Below are 27,949 nucleotides of genomic sequence, written 5' to 3' on the forward strand. Positions count from 1 at the left end.
GGAGAGGGAAAGGGAGAGGGAAAGGAAGGAACTAAAGCATGAAAATCAGTTTTCATCTTTTTAATCACTTATCGGAACATATGGCGTCTCTGGGATGCCATTCTACAGCTGCACTGCCATGAATGAGTGTATATGCATGTGTGTGCGGAGATGAAACAGGGACATGTGCTTTTATCGCATCATAGATAATACTAACAAGTGTGTTGGAGTAGACATATCATCATGTTTGTGTCTGTCAAAGTGTGTCCACTTTGTGCGTGTGTTTTTGTCTTACCCTGGAGATGGTGAGGGGCATGTTGAAGTCCTTCCCTCCCTGCAGCCTGAAGCCCCAGGGGGCAGGGCCTAAGAGAGTGGCGCTGTAGTTGCTGCTCATGGTCTCCTCGATGATGTCAAACGCGTTCTGTGGTGCTGGCAAGTGATGATCCCGATGGCCCGGAAAATATGTTGCAGATCAGGTGATATTGATATGTTTTTTAAGGATTTGATGATGGGGAAGAATTTTGGCCAGAAGTGCTACGTCTCCCTTTAAGATGCTGTTCCAAGATCTGAGGGAACATATAAAAAAAAGCATACATTGGATTTGTTATTGCATGGTTACGTAAGAAAAAAAGGAAGTGAGAGGAAAGATTTAGTGATGGATGTTCAAACGAGGAATAAGAGGGGTCAAGAGGACAAGGCAAAGGGAGGAAACGAGAAGCACAAGATGAATTAAATTTGAAAAGAATATATGTATTATCCCAAAACCCACGATAGTTACGTTAAGCAAAACACACAGAAAAATCCAGATATACAACATGAATTGGACAAAAATCAGTTAGATTAGAAATTGCATTATACACACTTGTAAGCAGGTGAAAATATAAACACACACATGCAACAAAATAAAATATTATGTCTCACTATGCTAGAGTATGCTGCAGCAGTTAAAGTAGCATTAAAGCCTTACAATACCCCCCAAGAAACCCTCACCAGAGGACAATTACACAGCTAACATTAATGTAATTGCAGCACATTTCCTACTATTTAGTGCTATCATTATGTGAAAGGAAAACGCTGTACCTCTTTAATGGAAATTCCAGAGAGAAAAATAATTCCTTCACAGGCAGGTAGACAATGTAATCCCTAGTTTCCCCTGGACTATCCCCTTCCCAGCAAACACACTGTATGTGTGTGAGAGAGGTAGAGAGGGATGCAACGCTCTTATATACTAGCTAATGACAGAGGGGAGGGGAAAGGTGGAGGAGGGGAGAGACGAAGCGAGAGGAAGAACGGGTAGAGGTTAGGTTGGGAGGAGAGAGGGAGGAGAAAGAGGAGGGGAATAGCCCATGGGTGGAGTGAGTGGAACATAGAAGAGGAGGAGAAATGAGGGAGATGATATGAAGGGGGAGATTAGGGGATGGGAGGAGACTCAGAAAAAAATAGAAAAAAAGGGGGGTGACAGGGGGATTAAGAAAAAGAGTGTGGGAGCACTGCACACAGAGAAAATGACAAGGGGAGGGAGAGGGGGGCGGTTTATCTTTCATCCGTATATTTTGGGAACATGGACTCATGCAGGCTGCTTCATTTAAGCGGTAACCAGATCGTGACCCGAGAACACATCCCAAAGGCTTCAATTAAAAGGTCTCTCAAAGGTTTCCTGTAAGTGACACATTGGGGTGATAGTGATTGGATACAAGCTCAGGATCACCTTGTTCAACTCCTGTAACATGGTTGTGTCACTACTGCTGCACTGATGCCCCAACTACAAGACTATAAGTGAAGCCTTTTGGAAAAACAATGTCTTTACATTGATTTTCCAATTGAATCTCATCTTTATGAGATTCACCAAAGTGATTAACTAATCTCTTTACATTTTGGCAAAGAGATGTAAATTTGTTGGTTACGTAAGCAATCTAGTGCCTAAGTGCAGTGCCGTCATTTCAATCTTGTTTATTTATCAGTTTCCTCATTATTTATGTTAAGGCAGCTGGCACTTCTTTACTGGCTTTTGTCCATTCCCCTATTCTAGCCCAGACAGTTCAATATTGACTTTGTATTTAGACTGAAGTGGCTCAATTAAACACACAATCCCATTTCTTTCTTGACCCTGACCACACTCACACACAGGCAGTACATTTTGCCAAGTCATAGCCAATGCACTTCAGTCAAAAAAACGATTTCCCATGAAAAAGCAACAAATATCGAAGAAGAGATGGGGAGCGGAAGCTTGAGAAACAAGTTGGACATGAACTTAGAAGAGAGTACAGAGGCTGGACAAGGATTGTACAATCTTTAAGAGAGATAAAAAGAGAGAGTGCACATAGGAGTAAGATGGGGAATGAAGCAGGCTAACATTTGACCTTTGCACCATAAAGCAAGCTGAATATTGCATTTAACCTGCCTCAAACACTTTTAATAAGATAACATCATGATGGATACGCAGTATGAGCAGATAAAATACTTGCACAAACACAGGATGCTCTTCATTAGCTTGCTAATGAACGTTCCCACAGTGCGCCTAACACAGACAGTGCACACTTCACCAGCACAGCCAGGTTTAACAATGGCATAGCAAATCCTGGAAGGAGCAGAGACGGTAGAGTCATTAACCCTGTTTCCGCTGCAGAGCCGAGGGGGTCTTGATGGGGTTAGAGCTAACTTAAATTTTACAGCAAATGTAATTACAATAGGCAAAGTGTTTAGGCAATTGCACAGATGGATGCTCATTCCTGTTGTAAAAAGGACTAAAAGCATTTTTATATGGGGAGATGAAATGGGTAATGAGTGAGCCCTGGCTAGCCTTGTTTGATGTTATAGTGAACACAATGGGACTCAAGGTTTTTCAGACCTGTCTGCCCCCTATAGAAACCAGGTTAATGCTAGCAGTCTCTGTTGTTAAATGTATTAAAAACACTGCACAGCACACTGCTGATAAGTTCATTGTTGTTCATGTAGTATCCTGCTACAACCAGCCACAACAACAGTTAATATAACATAATTTTCTTCCCTTTCAACATGTAAAAAGTCAAAGTCAGCTTTATTGTCAAATCTGCTATACATGAACGACATACAGCACAGATGAAATTTCAGTCCTCTCTGACCCACGGTGCAAAACAGGCAATATAAAAAATAACACTTCAAGTATACAAAAAACATAAATAAATAGTGCACAGTTCTAATTAAGTGAGTGAATAGAAAAGACATAAATAGACAACAGTCTTCAATTAATGTAAAGAAAAGATTATAATGGTGACAAATACATTATTTATGATGGTGTGGCCAATGTTGGCAACTATAATAGTGGATCACCGTTAAGAAAAGATTAAAGTTAAAGAAACTCAATACTGTCAAAGTTATCCACCACTCCTGGTTGTGCTATAAGAACATGACTATCTCCTATTTTGGCACAGAGTTTGAACTTTTCCAAAGTTTTCAGCAGTGACATCAAGCTATAAAAGCAGCAGAGCACCATATGCACAGATTGCCTCCATAGAAGGCTTAAGACCCTGTACCTGGCCGCTTTGTCATTCTTTTTAGGGCTTGGTTAAGTAAAATGTCCCATTAGGGTAATAACGTTCATCTGGTTTACAGTCACAATAAGGACTAATGCCGAGGATTTAGAGGTAGTTTGACCTATTCAAATCCACTTTAAACAAAATGTTGCACGGATGTTAACCCTGGTTACTACAGATCATGCTTTCTCACAGGATCATGTATACATTGAAAACAATAGAACAAGAAAACTGCGCACAGATCATTGACTTGAAGTGGATGGTATCAGTACATCCCCATAAGTTTCCTGCCCATCTTTATAAGGGCAAAAACAAAAAGAAAAAAAAAATAGTTGAGAGTGGAAGAAAGATTAAAAGGTCCTGTAAAGAAAGGATTTGGATAAGGATTCAAATGAAACAACCTTACAACTAACAAGCAAAACATTGATTCATATAGAATGATAAATGAATAAATAACTGTAAACTCCACTTTGGTCATGTTTCAATGTCCCATTCCCGTGTGACAAGAGTACTGGTTTTGAGTCCCATGAAGATATAATTTCTAAAAGATGGGCCCTCCCATGGGCCCACCAGTCAATTTCACTGTATTAAAACATTTGATCAATTACTTGTATTGTCAAAAATGGCCAATGGCCAAAATCTGCAAGAGAGAGAACAAAGGAGATTTGTGGGCCACCGGATAATGATATCAAACACTAACAATAGAGAGTGTGCTATAGCAGGAAACCTCAGACACCCTGCCAGTCCTTTGTTCTGTCAAATGGTCTATTCCAGTCCCCATATGCTCACCTCTCCACATGCTTAATGATCACAGCTTAGCAGCCCCCAGCCAAACACACATGCTCACAAACACACCGAGACAAGCTCCACCCCTTAATGGTACGATAATCTGGCCCTCTAAATGACATTTAATGCATCATCCACGTGAATAAAAGGGGGACATCCACCCCCCTATTCTGCCAGCCCCCCCGGCGCTCACACACACACACACACACAACTTGGAGGGACACAACATACGTACAATCTCTCTCATGTGTAAATCATGTTTCAGGTCAAAACTGAAGACCACAGCTGTGGTCTGAATAGCATTAATTCTAAATTAGTTTAAAATCCTTTCAGTCAAATTTAGAATATTCAAAATTGCACTATAAAAACAGGCAACTCCTAGGTATGAACGTGCCAAACTGTATGATGAAAAATGATTTGATTATTCTGCAAACCCTCCTTATATACCAGGTTTAAAAAGGTACAAGTTATTTTATGTTACAAGCCGAATGATTCTGCCTTACAAGATCATAACAAAGCAAATGTACACTGATACCTTGGGAAGGCAGCTTTGTTTAGTGGAAAAGTAAAAGAGTGGAAATTGCAGGTATTTTCCTGTCTCCTTCAGTTAGACTGAGGGAGGAAATGGGCAACATGCCAGCCTAAATAACCTACAGAGAACAACAAAAAACTCCACAATCACACAAATCATTCTGTATATTAACATTACTTTCACTCACAGGTGTCCACACACGTATTTACAGGTAGACAGACAAACACGTGGAAGGTTGTTTACATAGGGGAGAGTATTTGTCTGCCGGCCATCTAATCAGTCTGACCCCTCCAGACTGATATAAGCCCAACTAATCCCCCAACCCATCTCTGTAAATACTGCGCAGTTAGGGGTCGGGTTAGTGCAGCAGCCTTTTCTTTCCCAAGGTTTTTTCAAGTGTAGTTGGTAAAAAGGGTTCCTGTCCAGGGATTTAATTCGCAGGATGGAATTTAGCTTGCTGAACCAGTAATGGTAGCATTTTACCCAGATAAGTAGAAATTGATGGTTATTAGTTAATAGTCAAATACATCTAATGGAAAGCATATATAGACATCAGACAGACCAGCACAGCTTTTACTGTTTACAGAATGTTTCCCCAATTACTTGTTAAGCTATGAAAATCTATCTTAAAAATATTTTCTGTTTTAGTCTTGAAAAGGATCGTTTTATATTGGTCTGGTTCAAGAAGTCCTTCATGCCATAGGTTGTTAAAAATCTAAATATTTTGTTTTGATATAAGAGATATAACTCTGTGCTAGGTTGTAAATATCCAAAATTCAGTGTAATGGGGAAATGTACAGTACATACCCAACAAATTCACAAGTTATTAGTGATAGTCACATTTTATACAGAAATACTGAAAGCGTGCCTGGAAGAGATAAGCTTATAATCAGAACCCTGTATCTCCTGTCTGAGCTCAGTCACTGTTTATAACTGCTCGCTTTCACAGTGGAAAATATTCCTCCCTGTTTGCCAGCCAACCAGACAGACAGAGATAGATAGACAAGCACACTGGGAGACAGATAGCTCAGCCCAAACAACTGTCCATCCGAAGAAAGATAAACTGAGAGAAATGTGGCTTCAGCCACACAGAGACATGAACACGCAGGTGCGCGCGCACACACACACACACACACACACACACACACACACTCACACTCACAGACCACAAATGTACACACAAGTGCTTAATGTTTGAGTCAAGTCTAGGTCAGTCAAAGAGAGGCATTTTAAAAGCAAAGTGTAATGTTGCCTCTGAGACAGACAGTACACACATTTCAGAAAGACCATTAAGACTTCTGGGATCAGCTGCTCTTAATCATTCCTTCCGCCCCCTATTTGGAAGCAGAAATGATAAACAGTCGAATCACTGATCTCTCCTTTTTTGTAGCACCACCCTCAGGCATACATTTGCATTTGTACACAATGAATCAAAATCTAATGAGCAGACTGTTGTGAACTTTACTGGGCACATTCATGCTCCCCTGAGCTTGAATTTTTCTTTAGCCCCAGACTGAGAACAAACTTTAGACTGATCGGCCCATAACTGGAAAGACCATGAGATGAGCAAAATCCTCACTGTGTTGTTCTCTTATTAAATACGATTAAACAGTGGGTTGGATGTTCGACCTAAAATATTCTGTGTCCTAGTCCCACACTGCAGTACACAATGTCTATCTGTGGTTTGAGCTTGTTGTGCATTAACTTTCTGTTTATCTATATGCTTGTACACATAGGCAGGAGCAACAGCATGGCAGGCTGTGAACAAAATGACCAAACTAAACTAACTGTGATGGAAACAGAGAGAGGGGTAATGGAAAACGGAGGGCTGCAGGACTCGTTTCTGTCCTCTGCTCCAACACTCTCAGCTTCAGTGCTGACTGTCATTGAATTTGGCTAAATTACGTTTGAACCAGATGTCAGATGCCTCCTCTACTGCCGTCCGGTGTAATTTGGCTGACAGCGCTATCAGCAACCCAGCAGGAGAAGCACTCCAAGGTTCGCTGGGATGTAATAACTGAACTATGAGCAGGACGCACACTTTTTATTTCTCTGGCTGTGTGAAAATCTGATATTTTCACATCACAGATGGTGAACAAAAGCATTAAAAAATTAGTCTTACAGATAAAACATGAGACTCATGTAGGCTGCTGTAAGAGTTAAGTGTCTGCAATGATCTGACACTAACTGGGCATTCCTCATTCGGGAACATCCCTAGTTGACTGAAGAAATGGACCAAATAAGTTACTCAAAGATGACAATATGGCTGTTGCAATGCATAAAAGAAATGTAGCAGCTACATGCAGCTGGAAAAATTCAAACAAATTGCGGGCAGTGGTGAGACAGCTCCAGCAACATCTTGGAAAACAAAAAATAAATTATTAAATCTTTGGAAAAACATTTTGCTTTCTGGTTTTTAAGTCTCCAAATTTGAAATTGGCAGTAGCTTTCCAAAGTATGATTGACATCTACTGGCACACATCTAGGATAATTTCCTATATACAAAACAGCAAGGTACACAGTTTTTATGTATAACTGCCAAAACAACCTGGCGATTAGAGTGTATTTTAAAGTGTTATTATGGTAAAATTTGGACGAAAATGTAGTCTTGTTTGAAGTCAAGAAATATAATTTAAACCATGGCAGTGTGACTAAAATCAATTTTCACACTGATGCAGCTCATAATGCCTTCTGTAACAAGTGCTGATTATATCAAAAGTACTCTTATGTGTGATATTGCCAACAGTCTTCTGGCCTGACAGCTTGTCATAACTCCTCATGATGGATACGCCTCTTTCAGACTGCATTCATTATATCAGCCTCAGTGTCATGACACAGGCTTTGGTGGATAATGAATTATGCATGGATGATGTGCTTCATATCCCTTTTTTGGCAAATGTGCACCCATAAACCCATAAGAATAAACAAGACACAAGACACACACACTTCATTTTTTTGTGCTCTGAGTTAACTTCAGTGCCTTTCCAGTGCTTTTACTTCTTTCCCTTCACATAGAGAGCAGCTGTTCGGCAGAAGGAAACTGAGAGAAGACATCAGCACAGGATATGAAGAGAAAGAGATGAAGTGGAGCAGATAAGATCACAGAATGATAGGGAGAAGAAAAGAAAGTGATGCTAAAAAAGAATTATGATTCAAATTAACCTATGTTTAATCAAGTGCTGTAGGGTGTGTGTGTGTGTGTGTGTGTACACTTGCCATTGCAGCCTATATATCAGTGACCAGAGGCAGAGCTTTAGTATCAGCAGGGTCTCAAGGGGAGATCAAAGCATCTGCTCCATTCAGCTTGTCTAAAGCATGACCAAACATCAATACTACCCCGCCTCCTCACACACACACACACACACACACACACAAACACTCTCTTCCTACACATCTCTCTCCCCCTTTCTCTCATATTTGGATATATATATCTGTCTTCCACTTTCAGTAAACTGAACCTAATTTATACATTATTTTCTCTTCACCTACCCTATGCCATTGATCTTGCATTTGATATTTTACTCACATTAATGATTTTTATTTTTTTGATATCGTAAAGCAGCACAGATCAAATGTGTTTAACACCATTTTTAACAAATACACCGAATATATATTAGAGGAAAATCAGGGACTGCGTAACAGTGGCAGCTTTTAAAAAAAAAAAATATTTTACAGTTGCTACATATTTTAAAAAAAAAGGTTTTGTAGACATTTACTAACCAATTAGAATACCACCATAGAGCTGATATTAGCCTTGTATACAGTCGCATAAGCGAACTCAACTACTGAATTTTGTAATAAAAGTTAAAAAAAAAAAAGAAAAAGAAAGAAAGAAACAAGAAAAACCAGCTGCTAAACACAAAATATCATCAAAACCAACTGCAACAACTACAACCAGTGTCTACCGGTGTTACTCACCGTGTCGTTGTGCAGAGTGCTGCTCCTGGTCTGCGTCCTCTCCGGTGTCCTGGGACAATGTATAAGACATGCGCCGCCACTGATTGAGCTCTTTGTGAGATAGGTCCGTCAGTAATGGAGAAACGTCATTACGCACCCAGCCGGGAAGTGGGGGAAATAGTTTTCTCCTGACTGCAAAGGTATTTTTGAGCGTACACGCACTTATTATTATTACTTATAATCATATGGAAGAAAACCCTTCACAGAAAATCTATTACTCAAGGGACTTATTGCCAACTGTAGTGTGACTGTGTTAAGCTTAATAAACCTTGTTATACCCTGAAGTGAAATAAAAGATTGTGCGAAATCTCTAAATATATGTAAATATATAAATAATATAAATAATATGTATGTCAACATACTGCATGGTATAGCCTACAAATCAAACCTCGGACCTGTGTATCTCCAGTTTCAGCCTTGGTTTCACTGCCTGCCTTATGCTTCCCTGCATGGTGATGTAATCTCTCTCTCTCTCTGAAACACACACAGTCACACACATGCACATCTGTCTGTCATGAAGCTGTTGGGGGCATGGACAGAAAAGCATTGAGAGGATCTATTGTTTGATTGGAGTTTTTTGACAGTCTCTCAAACACCAGCTGCGATTTAGCATCAGCTGGATTTTAAATGAGACACACAGAAGGCCTGTATTAAAACAAACTCACATACAAATAAGAAGCTAATAAAAAACAGTATCAGTATGATGACACTGTATAATAGTATGATAAGTATAGGCTATATGATATCTTCTAATATTTCTGAAACGTCAAAAGCAGTTGTCTGGATGTTTGGGGTGACAGGTGCATCTTAAATGACGAACAAACTGTATTTTCTTACTGCATAAGCGTGAGTTAATGTGACATTTTGCTCTTTTTCTTCCATTCCAAAATTACTTCACTGTTGGGGTGAGTGAAAGTAGAATAAAGAAAGAAAGAAAGAAAGAAAGAAAGAAAGAAAGAAAGAAGCTGCACCGTCTTTCACACTGATACTTCATAGCAGAGAAATATGATTCACTACATCCCTCTAGTGGCTATTGTTGTTATATACTGACCATACATTCATAACGCATGCTGCTCATTGATTGGAAATATTAAGGATTGTAACTCTTTTTCCTTCTTTGTTTGCATTCGTCCTTCTGGTCTGTGGGTAATAAACAGGCTACAGTTTCTTTTTGAAAAATCTTCTTTAATCAACACCAACAGCGAGACAGTGAAAACACCCATCACTTTCTCTGGGTTCACAGCAGATCCCCCACTCTACTGTTGCACGTTACCTTAAGTAACACTCACTGTCCATCACAAAACAAGGGCTTAGGACGGAACTTAAATTACTCTCAGACAATAGGACATTACACATTTAAGTGTAGCTATTTACAAGACCCATATCAGATGTACTTTGTAGAATATTTTTTGTTTGTTTTTGTTTTGGTGCATAGCAGTTATGCAGACTGAACTTTTGCATGTTGCAAGTTTATTTATGTTAAGTGCATGAAAAAAAATTGTCAAAGTACCAAGAGTTCCTATGTGGCTCTCTTCAGCTGGCCACAAATGACTAATGCTGGAAAATAATGTATAAACTGGCATTGTCCCAGTAGCACAAAGGAAATAAATGCAATACATGAACCAGCAGCAAACAGCATCTTGAGATAAAGAAGAAAAAAGATTTTGTTAGCTGTCACACTAATGTGAAAGAAAATGAGAGAGGAACATGTGACACCCTGGACATTTTAGTTTTTATTATTATCCATATAATCATTATTGTATTAGTCTGTGTAAATGCTTTTATTAAAAACGATTTGTGTCACTTGTGAAACACAGAACTAATCCGTTCTCACCTGAAGTTGCTCTAGAGTTACCATTTTAACCAGTAGATGGCAGTAGCGACTTTTTTATGTTAGCAGCCATCCAGGAAGCTTGTGTTCAAGCTAAGTGTTAAAGTGATTAATCATGTCAACGGTCACACTGAAACCCAAATAACAACACTACTCCCCCATGTCGCTTCTTATCTGTTTAATTTGACATAATTTTAGAATTAAAATTATCATATTAATAAATAATAATATAAACATAAATAACCCATAGCGCTAAACATGGCTTATAAAACAAGCAAACAAGTGACCTTCAGTGAACTGTGTCAGGAGGTTTTTACTTTTCTCTGCTCATCCACTTGGCAGTTACAGCCCAAAACCAAATGTCTTTCCCTAATAACATGAGCATTCAACTTCAGCCTCACAGTGTTCAAATATGCTTTCTTACTTTCGTACTCTCACTTATTTCCTCTAATACTGAAATATTGGACAACAAATTTCAACAAGATTCAAAGCAGAGTTACATCAAAATAAAACATTCTGTCCCATTAGTATGAATCATCTTCTAGTGTAGACCTAAAACTACTATATATGGTATACCATACTGCTGCATGTTAAAAACATTTCATGAAGGGAAAGTAAAAGAATATTTTTTAGTGATAAAGAAAATAGTCAAAATATAGTCTTGTACAATAATGTTTATTGTTAATTGTGGGACTCTCAGACTGTCATTGTATTGTTTGATGTGGATTAGTCATACCTGACTTTAACCATCCTTTATTTGCCATTGCCTGAATTTATTTTTTTAACCATACTGTAGTTTCAATGCATGTGTGGGTATTGAAGAAATAAACAATTTGATAAATATTGGCATCGAATGTGCTAAAGTAATCCCTGAATGTAATCTGGGGTTTTGCTATCAGTAAAATATCAGTATAATCACTGAGTGCTCTTATCAGATTTCTGAAAATGTGCCAAACCGTGGATTCAGGATGTTTAATCAGCACACAAACTAACATGAGTGCTACTCGGACATTTCCTCACCATTGTTGCCCAATTATGTTTGTTTGTTGTATAAAACCAACAGATGCATCAAATGTTAAAACACAACTGATACAGACATTACACCAGATAATGGATCACAAATTTGAATCAAGTCAGGATGCCACATTGGCCTTTTAGAGCTTCTTTTGTACTTACAGTGATTGCCGCTGTATAGTGCAAGTCGGTCTTACTTGAAGGATTACAATAATTAGGAATAGGAATAATTAGTCTGTTAGGATGAAGAGGGGTTTCCATTCACTGACAGGAGGGATTTGTTGTAGGTCTAAAAATAGATTTATAAAAAAGATCAAAGTCTTCAGTAAACATCTTTGGTCACATGTGCATATAAATTTACTGTACCGCTCCTTTCTTTAATGGGATTTTGAAGCATACACTCACGCATATCACTGGCAACAACACTGTAGTATTGACAAGCAACATAAATAGTACAATTCATTTTTTCTATATGAATAGGAATGGATCAAGGGAACATTTGTCACAAAGCAGTGTCAAAATAATAAGACATATTAAAACGAACATTTAAAAAGTTTGTCGTTTTTTGAAAGATTTGACTGTGCCTCACTTTTTATTATACCACTGTCTCCCTGACAATGAAAAAGTGGAGAGGTTCATACAGCCTAAAGGAACAACTACCAAAAGATTAGAATTTATAATAATGTGTGTACACACACACACATATATATAAATTCGCTTTAAGTACATCCTTACAACCTGAAGTTATTACTCTGCTTTCCTACCCAAGAGTTGTTATCTTAATGTCTTTACTTTTCTTATTAGGACACAATCTGAACTAAAATCTTCTTTCTCTTGGTAATTTTTACGGTGGATACGATTGTTGTTTTTCATATACAGTGAAATTTTTACACACATTGTTTACTTTCAAACAAAAAGGCAGACGAGCATAACCTCTAACCACTGTAGGGGCAGTAACTCATTAGTAATAATAATATTACACTAATAATATTATTTTCCCCAGTAGTTAGTGGTGTAACTAATAATAATATGTTTCAGTTATAATATTACAGTTACAACATGCTACTTTTAATGGCACCCCATTGAGGAACCTAGATGGAAACATAATATATTCAGAGTCTGGAAATATTCCCATTACTTTGGTTTTAACAAACAAAATTTAATTCTGGGGAGAAGGGCCACAATTATCAGTTTTGTAGGGAGTAGCAGAAAAGTAATAGTAATAGTAATAAGTAGTATAACTAATTACTGTTGGCAGGGAGCAATAAGTAAAGCAATAATATTACTGTTAAGAAGAGTAATGAGTAATAAATTACATTTTCTGAGTAGCCCAGCACTGCCCCTAACTAAACTGGTCTAATTCCAGATCTAAATGTCCTCTCTTCAGCCTTCAGCAGACAATCCATGAAGTCGACCTAAAAGAACTCAGATATAAACATTTCAACTCAAAACTTTATATCACACTTTCATGGCCTTTAGCTTGAATTGCTAAACTGAGAATTCAGTCTGTCAAGCTTGGGCCTCAAGCTTCTGAAAATATGTTGTTACACTTGTCATTTTTGAGGGATCTAACAAAAATATGTGGCAACCCATGCTGCCCCTCAGGGCGTCCCTGTCCCTGCCAAAGTCTGATAAACACACTGCACACTGCATACCACAACCAGGTCCTATTGTTTCATTTGCTATACCAACCTTTCTTCTGCACTCCGTTTATCTAAACAACAGAGTGGCTTAACTTTTTTTTTTGCTGTACAGGATGAGTCAATAAGCTTAGAAACAGATCATTTCAGTTGTCCAAATTCAAAACAAGTCTAGGCCTGTAGAGAAGAGTGTGGTGTTCTCTGAGGTCCGAAATTACAATAAATAACACAGCTTCAGTGACAAAGAGATAATTATTGTCCAGCAAAGTCCAGCTGGTCAAGAGAGTCGCTCCACTGCCTCGAAGACTTCTGTTGAGAAGTTTAGGCTGACAAAAACATTGTTCTCAATCGACTCAATGCTATCCTGTAAGCATACACTGTCGTGGTTGATGAGGCTACTTTCAGACGTGGGACTGATGACAATTATGCGTGGAACACCCTGAGGTGGCCTGGGATCACTGGATGTGATTTTTCCAAAATTCAGTGAATCAAAAGAGTCGCTCCTGTGGCTGCCCAGCCGGTCACAGATGCTGCCTTTCTCCTCCCCTGCATCTGAACTCTCATTTGTCAGACTCTGGCTGCGTCTCCTGGTAAGAACTAGCAGGGGGAGACTGGCGATGGTGAGAGAACTGGAAACCAGTTCATGCTCACAGTTGCTCGATGAATCATTCATGGTAGATGAATGCTGGCAATGTAAATGAAACACAAATACACAAGAACAAAATGATATGCAAAACATGAAAACATTCAATCAAATAAAATTAGCATTAGCCAAACACCTCTGAGCACCCATGGAAAATAATATCAGTTTTATCAATAATGAGTTCATACTTTTTTACGTTGTGTTTTCTCACCTTCCCTGCTGCGTAGGTCTTGGTGGTCTTCCGCACTAACTGTTTCTTGTAAGACTTATGTCTGCAAGACTGACTGTACAACGACATGCCTCTGAAGGAATCACCTGACTTCCTTCCCAAAGGCTCCATCTCCACATCCCTTAATACCTGCAGGACAGAACAGAACAAATGTGAGCTAAACTGAACTACACTAAAAGGAAATAATTCAAGGTTAACTTACCTCAGACCAGAGTGTAATTTAACTTCCTTTGATTGATTCACTAAACTAAAAAACTTGGAACAACTTTAATTTCCACAGATGCATAAGATGATGTTCACACACACATTATCTTACGAAGAAGAAAATATTAAAATTATTTTCCCTGAGCATCAAGGTTTCAGTTGCAGCCGAAATAATCTCATGAATGCTAAATAAGTGTAAGTAAGAGAAGATTATGTGCTATATCTTGGATTGAATTTAGCTTTAAAGGACCAGTGTGTAGTGTACAGGACTTGATCTGGAATTACCCAAAAGCATATTATCCACTTACTGTACACATCATGGTCTTAAAGGACCAGTGTGTCGGATTTAGTGCCATCTAGCGGTGAAGTTGCAGATTGCATGCAGACAAGGAGAAACTAAGGTGGCGCGAAAAAGACCCCATCTAGACCCAGTGTTTCGTTTGTCCATTCTGGGCTACTATAGAAAGATGGCGGTTCAACATTGCCAACTTTTTTCTTAAAAATCTCTTTTTTTTATCACATATTATGTTAATGCATACAGCCATTGCAATATCCTAGTCCTGTCCCAAGCACATTTCTGGAGGAACAATGTGTAAGGTATGCATATTGATGGTTCATTTCACTTTCAAGTCAACCATTTCAACTGATTGCAAACATAAAAATAAAAAATGAATACATGGGAATACATGTTACAAAATATTGTATTGTATTGTAAAATGTATATATTAATTTATATTAATCTCTATGGAAGACACCCCATAGCGTATGTAGATATATAAATGCCTTACTCAAGGTAACAAAAACATAACAATCCTATATTCAGGTGATTATACATTAATGAAAACAGAGTTATGCATATTATATTACATATTACATTATTCTCATAGTTTCTTTGAATCAGCCAATACGAGTCAACTTATAGAGCAAAAAGAAAGAACAGCTAGAAATTACCGTGTCAGTGGAAGTTGTAATAAAGTGAGTCCTTGATGCTGTGGACTGTCTGCTAATGATGGAGTCCCTGTAAGAGGACTCACTGATGGAGGAGGAGGAGATGCATTCTTTCCGAGAAGTGGGAGTCAGAAACCTCAGGCAGGGAACCTTCTCTGCCAGAGTCTTCCTAATGAAGTATACAACAAGTTGGATATGATGATATAATACAAGATGATAGACAGTGAAGGTAAAACAAAAATACATTTTCATTGATTTTAATAATTTACCTGTATTTGTTGTGTATAATAGCATAGATAAAAGGATTGTAAATGGCGGAGGCTTTTGCTATTACTGCAGGGACAGCCTTGGAGTATGGCGTCAGGATGTCGGCGTGCCTGAAAAAGACAGAACGACAGAATAGTATTTTTTTGTTTTAGTGTGACAACACATATCAACGTCATCTTTTTTTTATATTTTGTAATATAATGAAGGGGTGTATTGGGTAAGGGATTAGTCAGAATGTGCCAGCTGCCACAGATGGGTGATAAAGTCCATCTGATCGTGTGTTTGTGTGTGTGTGTGTGTGTGTGTGTGTGCAAGGCTACCTTTCCCCCTGTAAATGAGCAGGGGAAAAGATTTCAAAGTTACATAACAACATCCCCCTCCTACTGTATGTCCCAGTAGAGACATGTGGTTTAGTTAATGTTGTGATACGTTGGATAAGCAAAGGGCATATGAGCAACTTAACCGTCTGTTCTATGTCACTCATCCAGGGTACTTGGCCTCTAGCTGACCCAAAATTATATAACACATTTAACACCATTTGGGGGAGATTTTGATCCAAATTGCCAGAACAACCACCCTAACAGTATAACTGCCATGTTACTTTATACCTGCTGAATCTGGATTTCCTCAGTGAATTATTTCATGTATCTAGATACATTTTTAAAGAAGCAGGAAGATAGAAATATGATTAAATTTAGCCCTGAGGTATAGTACAATGTGATGCAACTGAATACAAAGAGGCAAGAATATCTAGATATATTTATGTTGCAGTTAAGTTTGTGAATGTTTGCATCAAGAAAACCCCAAAGTTAATAGAAAGACAGATAAGAAAGAATGTTAATATTATTTTTGGAATCTTATTTGTTTGTCTTGAAAATCAATCTTCTCACTATGTGTCTTACAGTGTTCCCTGTACATATACAGAGCACGCACTGGTTACATTGTCCATAACTTAATTTTAACAATACAGGGTCACTATATGTATTCAAAAGTAGCTGGTTAAAGTCTCGAGAGCACTGTTAGCAGGGGTGCTACTGTAGACAGAACATGTATAAGATAAACTTATACTAAAAGCCTTAGAACATCTATCTATGAAATAACCTTACCCGGCCCAGGAAATCATTGTGACACAGGCATATGGTGACCAGGAGAGGACATAAACCACAATGACGACAAAGGCAATTTTAGCCAATTTCCACTCGCTCCTGATGGACTTCTGTTGGATCAGGGTGGATTTCCTCACCTGAGTCCCCAGACGTTCCACTTCCCTGCAAGTGGAGCAGTACAGAGGGAGCAGTTAAAGAGAAACCTAGTCCCTGAAACAAATTCAGGTTATTCATGTTATACTGGACAGTTAAAGTAATGTTTTGTTTTAATTAAACCAATATCTGCCAAATAAAAAATGATTTAAGGCTTTTTGTATCTTAAAATTCCATTTATATTCAATTTCTGCAATTTTCTGCCAATAGAGCCCCCTAAATCTTACAAACAACCTTTATTGTACTTCTTATACCATTCTTACAGTGGTGACAGTAGTTGGGGGTTTGTATGGCTATAGGCGTGTGTGTGTGTGTGTGTGTGTGTGTGTGTGTGTGTATGCGTGTGTACATGAACTGTACAAATGTATTTCTTCATGAGAACAATTGCTTTTGTCTGAAAAAGTTCGTCCCTAGGCAGGCATGTAGGGATGTATTACTCAGTGTTATTCGACACAGTTTGTTCCAGCTACTTACAGTACATACCATACATACAAAAAATTTTGGGGTAAAAACAATAACTATATAGTAGTGCTGCCCCCTAATGGTCGACTAAACAGTCTTAGTCTGCACACTTTTCATTAGTTGGATTGTTACAGAAAAACAAAACCAGCATGCTACATCACTGGGACAAGAGTATCAGGGAATCGTTGCAACACAAATACTTAGCAGTTCCATTATCTCACTTTACCCGTACTGGGAACTCGAAGGAAAGGGGAGAGGTTTGTTTACACTACTAGCGTAAGAGCAAAGGGGACCCAGCAGGGAATACTGTCAGGGACCAGGGCCAGAATTAGTAACAGAACTGGAGCCAGGCGAGCACAACAGAGAACTGGGCTCACAGCCTGCAAGATTAACGTGCCAGCAGATTTACTGTGGCTCCGACCAGGACTCTGACTCCAGAAATAACAAAGACATGGTGGGTTCAGGCAGGAACTGGAGATGCATGATATAAGAGAGGAACAAGTTTGTAGCTAGTTAATTTGTAGGTAACTGTGGAAGTTATATGCGCGTTTTTGTTTTTGTGAAGTTGGAATTTTTTCCCTGTTTGGAACAATGAGACTTGTGTGATGTTATGCTGTGTTCAAATAAATTAACTAAATATTCCATCCTTGCTGGTTGTTCTGACGTATTCAGAATCATTACCACTTTCTCCATTCGCATTTATTAGGAGTTTAGGCGTTTATTGGCGTCAGCCCTACAACATAAGGACAGTCTACTGCTGTGAGGAAATACAGTAACAAAATAAAAGTGGAGCAAGACAACAAAGAACCAAATCATACAAAATGAATTTCTGGTGCAGTGGTATTTTTAAATTCTTTGCATGTATCTCCGCCTACACAAGCATAAAATAAGTTCAAAGTACAGTACCTGCTTGTCTTCCGTATAGCCAGAAACATGAAGAGATAGCAGTAAAAGATGATTCCTAGTGGAATGAAGAAAACAAAACAGCACAGCATCATCGTGTAGCTCCTATTGGCCAGTGTGTATGTGACATAATCCCATGTACAAGATGTCATCAGGCCCTCCGGGATATAAGAGCCTAGAAGGAGAAAAGATCAAACGTTAGATCATTTTTTAGATCACAGGAAGTAAGATATCAGGTAAAACATCAATGGTTCTGCATACTGTTTTACATAAAACTGTACTTGTTTTGATGTAAAGTCTGTGGAGCAGTAGATTAAGATCACAGATCAACAGCATAACAGCAGGTGGATAACTGGCCTGAAGTTATATTCCCTGCAGCAGTTTTTCTACACCCGGTAACCAAAAACAGATCATTTCTGCTCTACTCTACATGGCATGTACAGTAGGCTAGAAAATCATCAAGAGTTCCACGGCAAGTGAAGAAGGTAATAAGAAAAAGACATCCAGGTAGAGGAAACTCACTCCAGCCAATTAGTGGAGCCAGACTCCAAGCCAAAGAGTAAAGCCAGACTATGAGGATGGCCAGAGTGGTCCTACGTTTGGAGTTCCAGTGTATGGCCTGCAGAGGCTTGGTGATAACCAGGTAGCGGTCGATAGAGATAGCCAGGAGGTTTATCATGGAGGTGATGCCAAACAGGGCGCCGCAGAATGCATACATCTTACAGCCTACATGGAAGGAGCACATACAGACATATAAATAACTGAACAGCAGCAGCAACAGAATTGCATCTAATTTGTTTTTTATTCAAATGTATAGGCTCTGTCTTTATGTGTATTGTATAAAAAAAACAAAGAGGAGAATTACCCATCTCTCCAAACACCCATTCCTTGTATAGACAGTTGATGAAAAAGATGGGGGACTGTGTGAAAGCCATGAGGAAGTCACTGACTGCCAGGTTCATGATGAAGTAGTTTGGCAGGTTACGAAGCTTCTTGTTACTACACACACACACAGACAGACAAGGAAGAGAATGACAGCAGGTATAGCATCCTCAATTCTTCTTCAATAATAGCAGCAAGAAGAAACCAGCTGAGGCACAGGACCGTGACAGACAGGGTGAGGTGGAACAGACAGACAGATTGAGAAAGAGGAGCCCCCCCCCAAAGAACAGACAGACTCAGAGATTGAGAAAGAGGAGGCCACATATGGCTTCTCGAGTGTTGTTATCTTCTCTGATAATTTCTACTAGTTTCTTCTGTCTATGTTAGGGTTAGCTTGGGACATTTCTACTTCTTTGTACTTTTTTTCATTTTTTTTGTCATTTTTAATTGACACTCTTTTATGTTCATATAATAGTGATTCTGAGCCACCCCAAAATGACCACTGGTCGCAGCCCGGCTCCACTGCTGACTAGAAGGAATATTGCATCTGCTGTTTAATACGTTTTATAATTCAAGAAATACCTAATATGATAGTAATCTTACTTAGGGGAAGAGATAGTTTACTTGTATGTCTCAGTTCATTGCATCTTGTTTTAATGCATAACTCAATATACAGTATCGTTAAATTGTCAGCATTAATCACATATGAGGTCTTTCCTGAACTGGTCAACTCAGTGTGAACCTGCATATTCATACCAGCTTGGTTAAGCAGGGTATTGACCTGCAGTCTGCCTCCAGAGCTCTTTATTGATTAATCTCTGTTCTATATCTCCTGAATTCAAAGTAGCTACGACCTGATTTAACACCAAACTATTTCTTATGCCTAATACATTGCGCTTATACATTTGCATCTGCTTTTAAAAGACAAATGTGTGCATGTGTATGCATATTACAACAGCATTTACTGTCAATTTCTAGATAATCATCATATCAGCTGACATCTCACTTAAAACACAATCAACCCTCTCTCTCTCTCTCTCTCTCTCTCTCTCTCTCTCTGTGTGTGTGTGTGTGTGTGTGTGTGTGTGTGTGTTTGTTTGAGTGTGAATGACTTTTCTTGGAACCGATAACATCATGTGCATTTCTGATTCAGTAAACACAAATTATCAGCACAACACAATGGAGAACCCATCTAATCTATTAACAATGATGGACAGATGAAATAGAAAAGCTCCTGACAATCCCCATAACACATATACACACACAACCACACACACTTTCTGTCACTGACCCAGTTTCTGTGTAACACCAATAGCACAATAAGAGGTCAGTGGTAGACCAAATTTCACAACACATAACACACATACTCCTTCCTTGACTTAACAAAGAAAGTTTACAATTTAGGAGTCACTCATATCATAGTACTTTTTACAATAGTAAAAAAGATTGTCCTTTATTTTTGATATTACTTGTTGCATGTGATGCTAAATAGACGGTACTTTTGATTTATAGTGAAATGCATAATACCTTTATGCAGCTATCAGTCACAACTGTTTGTTTCAGTTGTTTATACATAAATAATTTATGTTTAGCATATAAATAGTTGCTGTTTTGGCAAACTGTTTGTCCTGAAAAACTCAAACTACAGAGTACTTTAATGGACACATCTGACCAAATCTAAAAATAAACCAGGTAAACCAATATAAAGGCAAATTTTCACACCTCATACAAAGAAGAACATTTAGATAAAAGCACAAATAGTAGTCATAACATAGTCATATATTTTAAATACTCTGTGGCAATTAAAATCCTAAAAAATACTAAAAAGTAAAAATATTAACATCAAAATGTATTTAAAGTGCTAAAGTACTAAAGTATTATGCACTATGACCCATTTCAGAATAAAATATATTATATATATTATATCATTGAATCATAAATTATTGCTTTAATATGTTAATAATTTTGAATGCTGCAGCTTCCTCTTATTTTCTGTATTCTGCTGGGTAGGGATCAATAAAGTCTGACATTAGCCAAAACTAATACATCATATTTGTTTTGTTATTATATTTCCAATGATTAATTAATTATTATGAATTATTATTAATCTGCAGTGGAGTAAAAAATACAATATTTGCATGTGAAATGTGATGGAGTAGAAATAGTAGCATAAAATGGTAATACTCACAAAACCTAAAGTAAATAAAAATTATACTTAAATGCAGTACTTGAGCAAATGTACTTAAAGTAAGTTAGTTAAGTTACTTTCCACCACCGCAAATAACACCTGCTATACATTAGTATATTTGTACCAAAAAAGCTGGGGAAGTTTACATAATGTTCAAAATGGAAACTTTTGAAATTTCCACGCATCTAAGAAGATCTTTTAGGATACTAAGAGGCAAAGATTATTTTATCTGTAATCGCCAGCTTTTTGGAATCCCCCACTGATCCTCTAGATAGTAAAGAACATCACAAATACTGACCCTTATTCTGCAGTAAATTTAAGACAGCAAAGACCTCTCAACTTTAACTGAGAGGCTTCCTACCTCCTGAATTAGAAATATACATTTATTTCTAACAACAAGGGTTAGGGTTAGACACACATATAGCATTTTGGTATATATAATGTGTTATGACTCAGTCTTTTTGTCTGTCTCTCTCTAAAATCATATAATCTCTGAGTGATTATAACATCTCCCTAGGTTTCTGAATTAAAAATGGAAATGGCTAATGCAGCAATAAAAAACTAAAGAACCGATACAAACAATGACTTAAAGTACAAATCTGAAAACAAAAACCTACCTATAGAAGGCAAACAAAACCAGTGCATTGCCAGTGATGCCCAGTGCCCCGATGACAAAGACGAAAAAGGCGACAATGTAGTGAGCATGGTCAGGCACATCCACCTTACTGAAGAAGCTGCTCTGGGTGTGTGCTTTCTCTGGCTCCATGCTCTCAGTGGACCACATGGTTCAAACACCTCATCAGGACTGCCAACTTTGCAGGATGCAGTAGGTTTACCAATTTGTAATCCACTTTGTTTCGATGGTGTCGGGCCTTCATAGTAGTATCATTTATACAAAGGATGCAAGGGAGATTATGCAGTATCTTCTTTAGATTGCACTACATTAAAGTCTAAAGTGATTACAGTTCATTTTATTTCTCAAGAGAAGTCCTTCCCATCATAAACCATCCATTCAGTTCTAAGTAATAAATATGAAGGACTAGATGATCTCCACTTTGTGAAGATGTTAAAATGTCAAATCCAATTAAGTCCATATACTATTTACTTCTGAAGAAAAAGCTGGAAAAATTCAACGGGTATAAAATGGCAAATGTTACCAAGTTGTTAATGTTACATTATTCAGAAAATATCTGCAATACAATGTAGTACATGAAAAAACAGTTCCTCTTTTACTTCTTAGTCCAGTAGTGTTAGATGCTAGATGAGGTCCACAGCCGTTCACAGATGTACATCAGAAGCATCCATTCTGCTATTCCCCTCTGGTCTGTAGTTAAAACACTTCAGTCTTCCACCTGTGGTCCCCACATGTTTCCAGTTTGATACCTGGGTTATAGAGTTTATGACATTCTCCAGTATATTAAATCCCACACTGTCGCTGTCCGTCCACTCAGTGTTCGCCTGCAGCTTCTTCACCCGTCACACCAGCTGTGCACCAAGCTCTGAATCAGTGGCCTGTCTCTGATTATATTTCCAACTAGCGACTCCTAACCTCTCATCTCTCTCTCCATGTGTCTCTCTCTCACTACCCCTTGTTGCTCTGTGTTGCTCTCTCAACCCTGCCCCCCTTGTCATTCTCTCTCTCTCATTCTCTCTCTCTCTCTCTCTCTCCTCAAACACACTGCCTTCCTCGCCTCTCCCTCTCTCCCACCCCTACCCTTCATGTAACATGGCCCTGAGCTCTACTACCAGATTCTTACATAACAGACATGTTCACTAACACTACCAGTATTAACAGCAATTTTAAATCAAACATTCATTCATCTTTCATGTCAATTGATTTTGCCAGTCTGCAACTCATTACATCAGTATGTGAAATGTCTTGCATGCACAAGCACTCAGGCATGTAGCACAAGGACACAAGACTATTTAAGATCACTCATGAAGCCAGGAAACTAATTGGTGTTCCCATTCACAACTTTTACGGCTGCAGAAGGGCCAGCTTAAGGAAATCCTTGTTCTCTACAGAAGCAAGGTACAGAAGCACTAAAAAAGTTAACTCAAATCATGACAATCTGGTTTGTTCTCTCCATGTGTATTTTTTTGTAATAATTCTATAATATCATGACCACGCAGTGTCCTAGTTTGAAATATATGCAACGATAATAGAAAATAAGGAATCTGTGAGGACTAGTAAAACAGTTTACACTGTAACAACTGAGATCTGTGAAACCTCAAGTTATAGTAAATAATGAAAATTGACATTACTTGGTTAAATGATGCACAATGTGTGTCTGAGAAAGCTTACATATTGTCTACAATAAGAACACTGATTACTGGTGATAATATTTTTATTAGGATTCATTTTCTGAAAGCAAACAGAGATGAGAAAAAGAACTGCCTTGTTCTGAATGATATATACTCATGACTGCTGGCAGGACATGGATCAGAAGCATGCCACATATGCTGGTCATTCCTTTTTATGGTGCTGGACATGTTGGAAAAAGAAGATGAAGGGAATAGAGGGAGGTGAAGAATGCAGAGCTTAGACAGAGATGTCAACTAAGCCCCTACAGCAAGGGATAGCCTTAATCTGCACACTGTGCATGCATGTGGATCAGTGTTTGATCTGGAATAAGAATTTATATGAAAATCTACATGTAAGTGTGTGTGTGTGTGTGCCTGCCTGCATGGATGTATGTCCATGTGTGCCTGCCTGTGTATTTGTGTATACAGCACAAATGGGCAGATGTTTTCAAGGATTACGGTTACAGGGGTCTGCCGCCCTTGATGACCTAATCACGGTACTTGTGTTTATGTTTACAAGTCAGCACAGCAGGGAAATATACAACAGGACATCTATTGCTGCATTTATTTTGAATGTAATTCCCCATTTCCGACCTTAGCAATTATACTGTATATTGTGATCTGCTTTAGTTAAAACAAAACACTGCACAATACAAAAGTGGAAATGTACATTTTGACGAGGGATTTAGGCTTTTAAAAAGCATGTTTAAACACACGAATTAGCTCAAATCTGATGCTGATTTGCTTAACACCGACTGTGACTACAGGGCCACTTTTCGTGTTAATACAGTCTGGGCAAGAAGCTTGAGTTAGAGAGGGATTAGAGAAAGATGAAAGAGGCAAGTCATCCTCTTCAAACAGCTCTTATGTATACGATGACAGCTCATAGATGTAAGCAGGTAGTGGTGAAAATGTATATGTATATATGTATATGTATTTTAAATGTATATTAAAATATGAAATTAAATTAAATTGCTGGTATTGTAGCACACTATGCAATTAATCAAAAGCAGGCAGATGCTACGTTGTAAAATGTATATCATATCTGCATAATAGCACAAGTCAAATTTTACTGGCAAAGTATATTCATAATACACTTGAGGGTGCTTTACATAAACTAATTAAAACATACAACTGTACATACTGCATGTCATAAAAAATGTACATTGCAGAGAACATATTTAGAAAGGGTTCATGAATGAATTAGAAATGTTGTTTGTTATTTCGAATTTAACTATATTTCATGAGCAGGAGCTCTAGCAAACTATCTAAAAAAAGAAAAAAATTGCCTTTTTTATGTGATGTTTAAAGTACCAACTATTTGTTTCATTCCACACCATCTGGACAGATGACCTTGTCTTGATGGAAACTCAAATCACTGGTGTGGAATTCATAGAGGATGACCTGGACATTGGAGGTCAGTATTCCGCATGTCAATGAGTCAATTACTATTGAACCAGTTGGTAGCACTGGTGCTTAAGTCCTGGGCTTGAATCCTATGTTGAAAGATATAGCTGGCCTTTCACCCACAGTGGAAAGAGTCTAATTATTATTGAGTGGCGCTGGCCATGTGACCAGGGCTGCGTCCTCAGGCACATGTGTCAGTTGGAGATCAATAGGCCTACTTTACTACAGTTTATATGGGCAAATAATTTTTAGAAACTGTGCAGAGTTGCATCAACATTAAAAAAATACGCCAAAGGAGGATGATTGTCAGGTGTATGTTGCCCTGAACTGGCATCTTTAGCGATGATGACTGACTAAGCTGCTTAAGACATGGATACCTTAAAAGACCTTGACCATCTGAGAGCTTTGGAAAAGAAGACTGTGGGAGGCATGTGCATAATTGTTTTAGAATTTAGTTCCAAAAACAATCATATTATAGAAGAAATAGATAATCTAGTTTATGTTTGAGCCACAACAATATATGACTTTCAGCACAAATAATGTTCTCTCATCAGTGAATGAATATAAACTATAAATAGGTATTTTAGCAACTATTAAGCAGAAATAACGAGTATAAATTATGAATTGTGTTAGCCTAACATCAAAATGTGGTTTTTATATGTCTTGAATGAATAAGTGAATAGTTGAGTAACATTTGCAAACTTTACATCATGGGAAGACCTACCTCTTCTCTGCCTCTGATTGGGCCTGACCATGACCTAAGTAACCAGCCATTAGAGGCAGCGTAGAGCTAATCTTTGCAAAATGTGGGTGGGGGAAAACAAATCACGTTTGAAACATGTTGATTTAACATAGGCCTATGACTATGACTTGAAGACATCAATCCTTTATGAATCTCTCCTTTAACTTCCTTCACAGTAGGATATGCTTGGACTTCCCATGAGATTTTAATTATATCTGCTTTTGAGACATCCAGCATACAAATAAACAAAACAGACTATCTAGCGGTGAAGTTGCAGTTTGCTACCAACTGAAACCCGTCGTCTCAACATGTGTAGAAATTACAGTGGTCCTTGTTTGAGCCAGTGTTTGGCTTGTCTCTTAAAAATGGCTCATTCTGAGATTCTTATTCCAAGGTGAATCTACACTAATTAAAACATACCTATGAATGTTATATCTTATTTCTGTCAAAAGGTCCTTCTAGAAGTTACACCCTGGACCTTTGAAGAAAGAGTAGTAACCTACTGTCTCTTGCTGTATTTACTGTAAATAAATGCAAATGTAAACAACAACTGGGAAATAGTACACAAGAGAAACTTTCTACTGACACCATGACAAGTTTACTTCCTGCAGAGTCAATGAACTTGTTTGACTAAGGATGACTGTGTCACATGAATCTGCATTTTAATGACAAAAACAGATTTTCATTGTAGGGTGCAAACACAATTATTTTAAAAACCACTCATGTTGTATCACCACAAATATGTTGTGCATGCATTTGTTTAATCAACAGCCTTATTAACATAAGTGGTTATGCTGGTGTTCATTTGTTTTGGATATTGCATTGGAGGGGTTGAAAGAATTGCTCAAAGCAAACATTTTTACACTATTTATGTATTCCTATCGTGGCAAGGCTGTTCCATAATTACTGTTTCTGTGCTCAAGATTATTCTATTTTAGACGGAGGTATCAATAGATTAACTTGAAAGGGCCTCTGCTTTCACAACACGCTGCTCAACGTGTGGTTTTGTGCTGTGTATGGATTGTGGGTGCTTTCTTCCTAAAATGATGTACAGTTTGACAACCTAAAGTGGTTGTAAATAGTATTTACCGGTAGTAAAAGTAGACAGACCTTTTTGTCCCTATTCCTCTGGTCTCAGGCGCAGATGTTTTGAAGTGCAGCAGCACGAGTGGAGCATGTGGGATTCAGGCAGGAAATTATGAATATGGTATAGAGGTCACATATAATGTATGTCTTAAGCCTCTTTAGTGTCTGCATGGGTTTCTGTTAACCAGCATACTGAATCTAGGTTATAGATCAAACCATGTGTAAAAACCAGGTCATAACATGCTCTTTAATAAGTGGAATGAATATTTCAGTCAATAACAAACTACCACAGTAGGACTATCTCTATATCTGTCCCTCTTTTTCATTCTCTGTCTAAAATGAATGGAGTACAATTAATTTGATGTGGGTTTTTTTATTATGAGAAGTGATGGATTAACTTGAGCATCAGAGAAACATAAATACAACGCATACAGATACATACAATATGTGAGGAGAATCAAAGTCAGTGACAGCTAGAAAACAATCCATTAACTAAAAACAACATAAAGAGCAATGGTGTTCACAACAACGCACATATTGTAATACAATATAGATTCTGTGTGTGGATTATGTACAGTAAGGGAATATAAGTTTATCCTGCCTATTGTTAAAAATTATTATTATCCTGTAGTTTTTAAATATCATAAAAGCCAGAATGACTAACCCTGTCTCTTTGGACTCAAACCTTTCTCTTAGAAACTTTTAATGTACTTTGTTGAAATGTTTTAAATGGCAGCTCAGGTCTGTAAAGGTGGCCCAGTTCTTCTCTTTGCAGAAGTCCACGTGTTTTGTGACATATTAAATAAGACAGAACACACACCATAAAAGCTATGGACAAGACTGCATGAGGCATTAAGTACATTTATAATTCACGTCTGTGATGGTGTAAGGGTAAGTTTATTCTTAAGAGGGACAGAGCTAATTATATCTACAGTATGATATGAAACATAGGAACCAAATTAATGTTTATGTGCACAGAAGTTTTCAGGCTCAATGTTTAGAGCAAAATCTAAGAAAAAATCAATCACTGAAGAGCATTGGCATAATACACAATCTCATAGGTCTGCAAAATCTATAATTGAAGTCAAAAACATTTTGGGAATTTTTAATACACAGCATCAGTCCACAGCCCAACAGATTGAAGGAAATATTTTCTTTTCACAGTGCACACACA

General features: G+C 37.9%; 2 protein-coding genes across 3 annotated transcripts in view; both read right to left on the bottom strand.

The window, feature by feature from the left end:
* The window catches only part of LOC118325695 (PDZ and LIM domain protein 5-like), a 41,188-nt gene extending 39,971 nt beyond the window's left edge, over positions 1 to 1,217 (bottom strand). For both annotated transcript variants that reach the window (XM_035658470.1, XM_035658469.1), the window contains exons 1-2: positions 1,060 to 1,217; positions 275 to 545 (exon numbers count right to left, since the gene is read on the bottom strand). In XM_035658470.1, coding sequence (XP_035514363.1) covers positions 275 to 373 — 99 coding nt within the window. In that variant the 5' untranslated portion in view covers positions 374 to 545; positions 1,060 to 1,217. The remainder of the gene's footprint in view (positions 1 to 274; positions 546 to 1,059) is intronic.
* A 12,311-nt stretch (positions 1,218 to 13,528) lies between these two features.
* Positions 13,529 to 22,020, bottom strand: opn4xb (opsin 4xb). Its single transcript, XM_035658714.1, has 9 exons — positions 21,854 to 22,020; positions 19,032 to 19,165; positions 18,689 to 18,892; positions 18,170 to 18,341; positions 16,649 to 16,810; positions 15,545 to 15,652; positions 15,279 to 15,444; positions 14,106 to 14,252; positions 13,529 to 13,936 (listed from the first exon to the last, which is right to left on the bottom strand). Exons 1-9 carry the CDS (start codon positions 22,018 to 22,020, stop codon positions 13,529 to 13,531), a joined length of 1,668 nt encoding a protein of 555 aa, XP_035514607.1.
* Between the last annotated feature and the right edge of the window lie 5,929 nt (positions 22,021 to 27,949).

This window comes from Morone saxatilis, unplaced genomic scaffold, assembly GCF_004916995.1.
Source record: "Morone saxatilis isolate NCDOM2014 unplaced genomic scaffold, NCSU_SB_2.0 Contig16, whole genome shotgun sequence".
In the NCBI taxonomy this organism is placed as follows: domain Eukaryota; kingdom Metazoa; phylum Chordata; class Actinopteri; family Moronidae; genus Morone; species Morone saxatilis.

Excerpts from the sequence above, each read along its gene's own strand:
- opn4xb (XM_035658714.1), bottom strand. The coding sequence starts at position 22,020 with ATGTGGTCCACTGAGAGCATGGAGCCAGAGAAAGCACACACCCAGAGC. Across the intron at positions 19,166-21,853 it reads GTTTTGTTTGCCTTCTATAG|TAACAAGAAGCTTCGTAACC; the intron begins GTAGGTTTTTGT and ends GTGTGTGTGTAG. Across the intron at positions 14,253-15,278 it reads TTACAACTTCCACTGACACG|GTATTAAGGGATGTGGAGAT; the intron begins GTAATTTCTAGC and ends TCTGTCCTGCAG.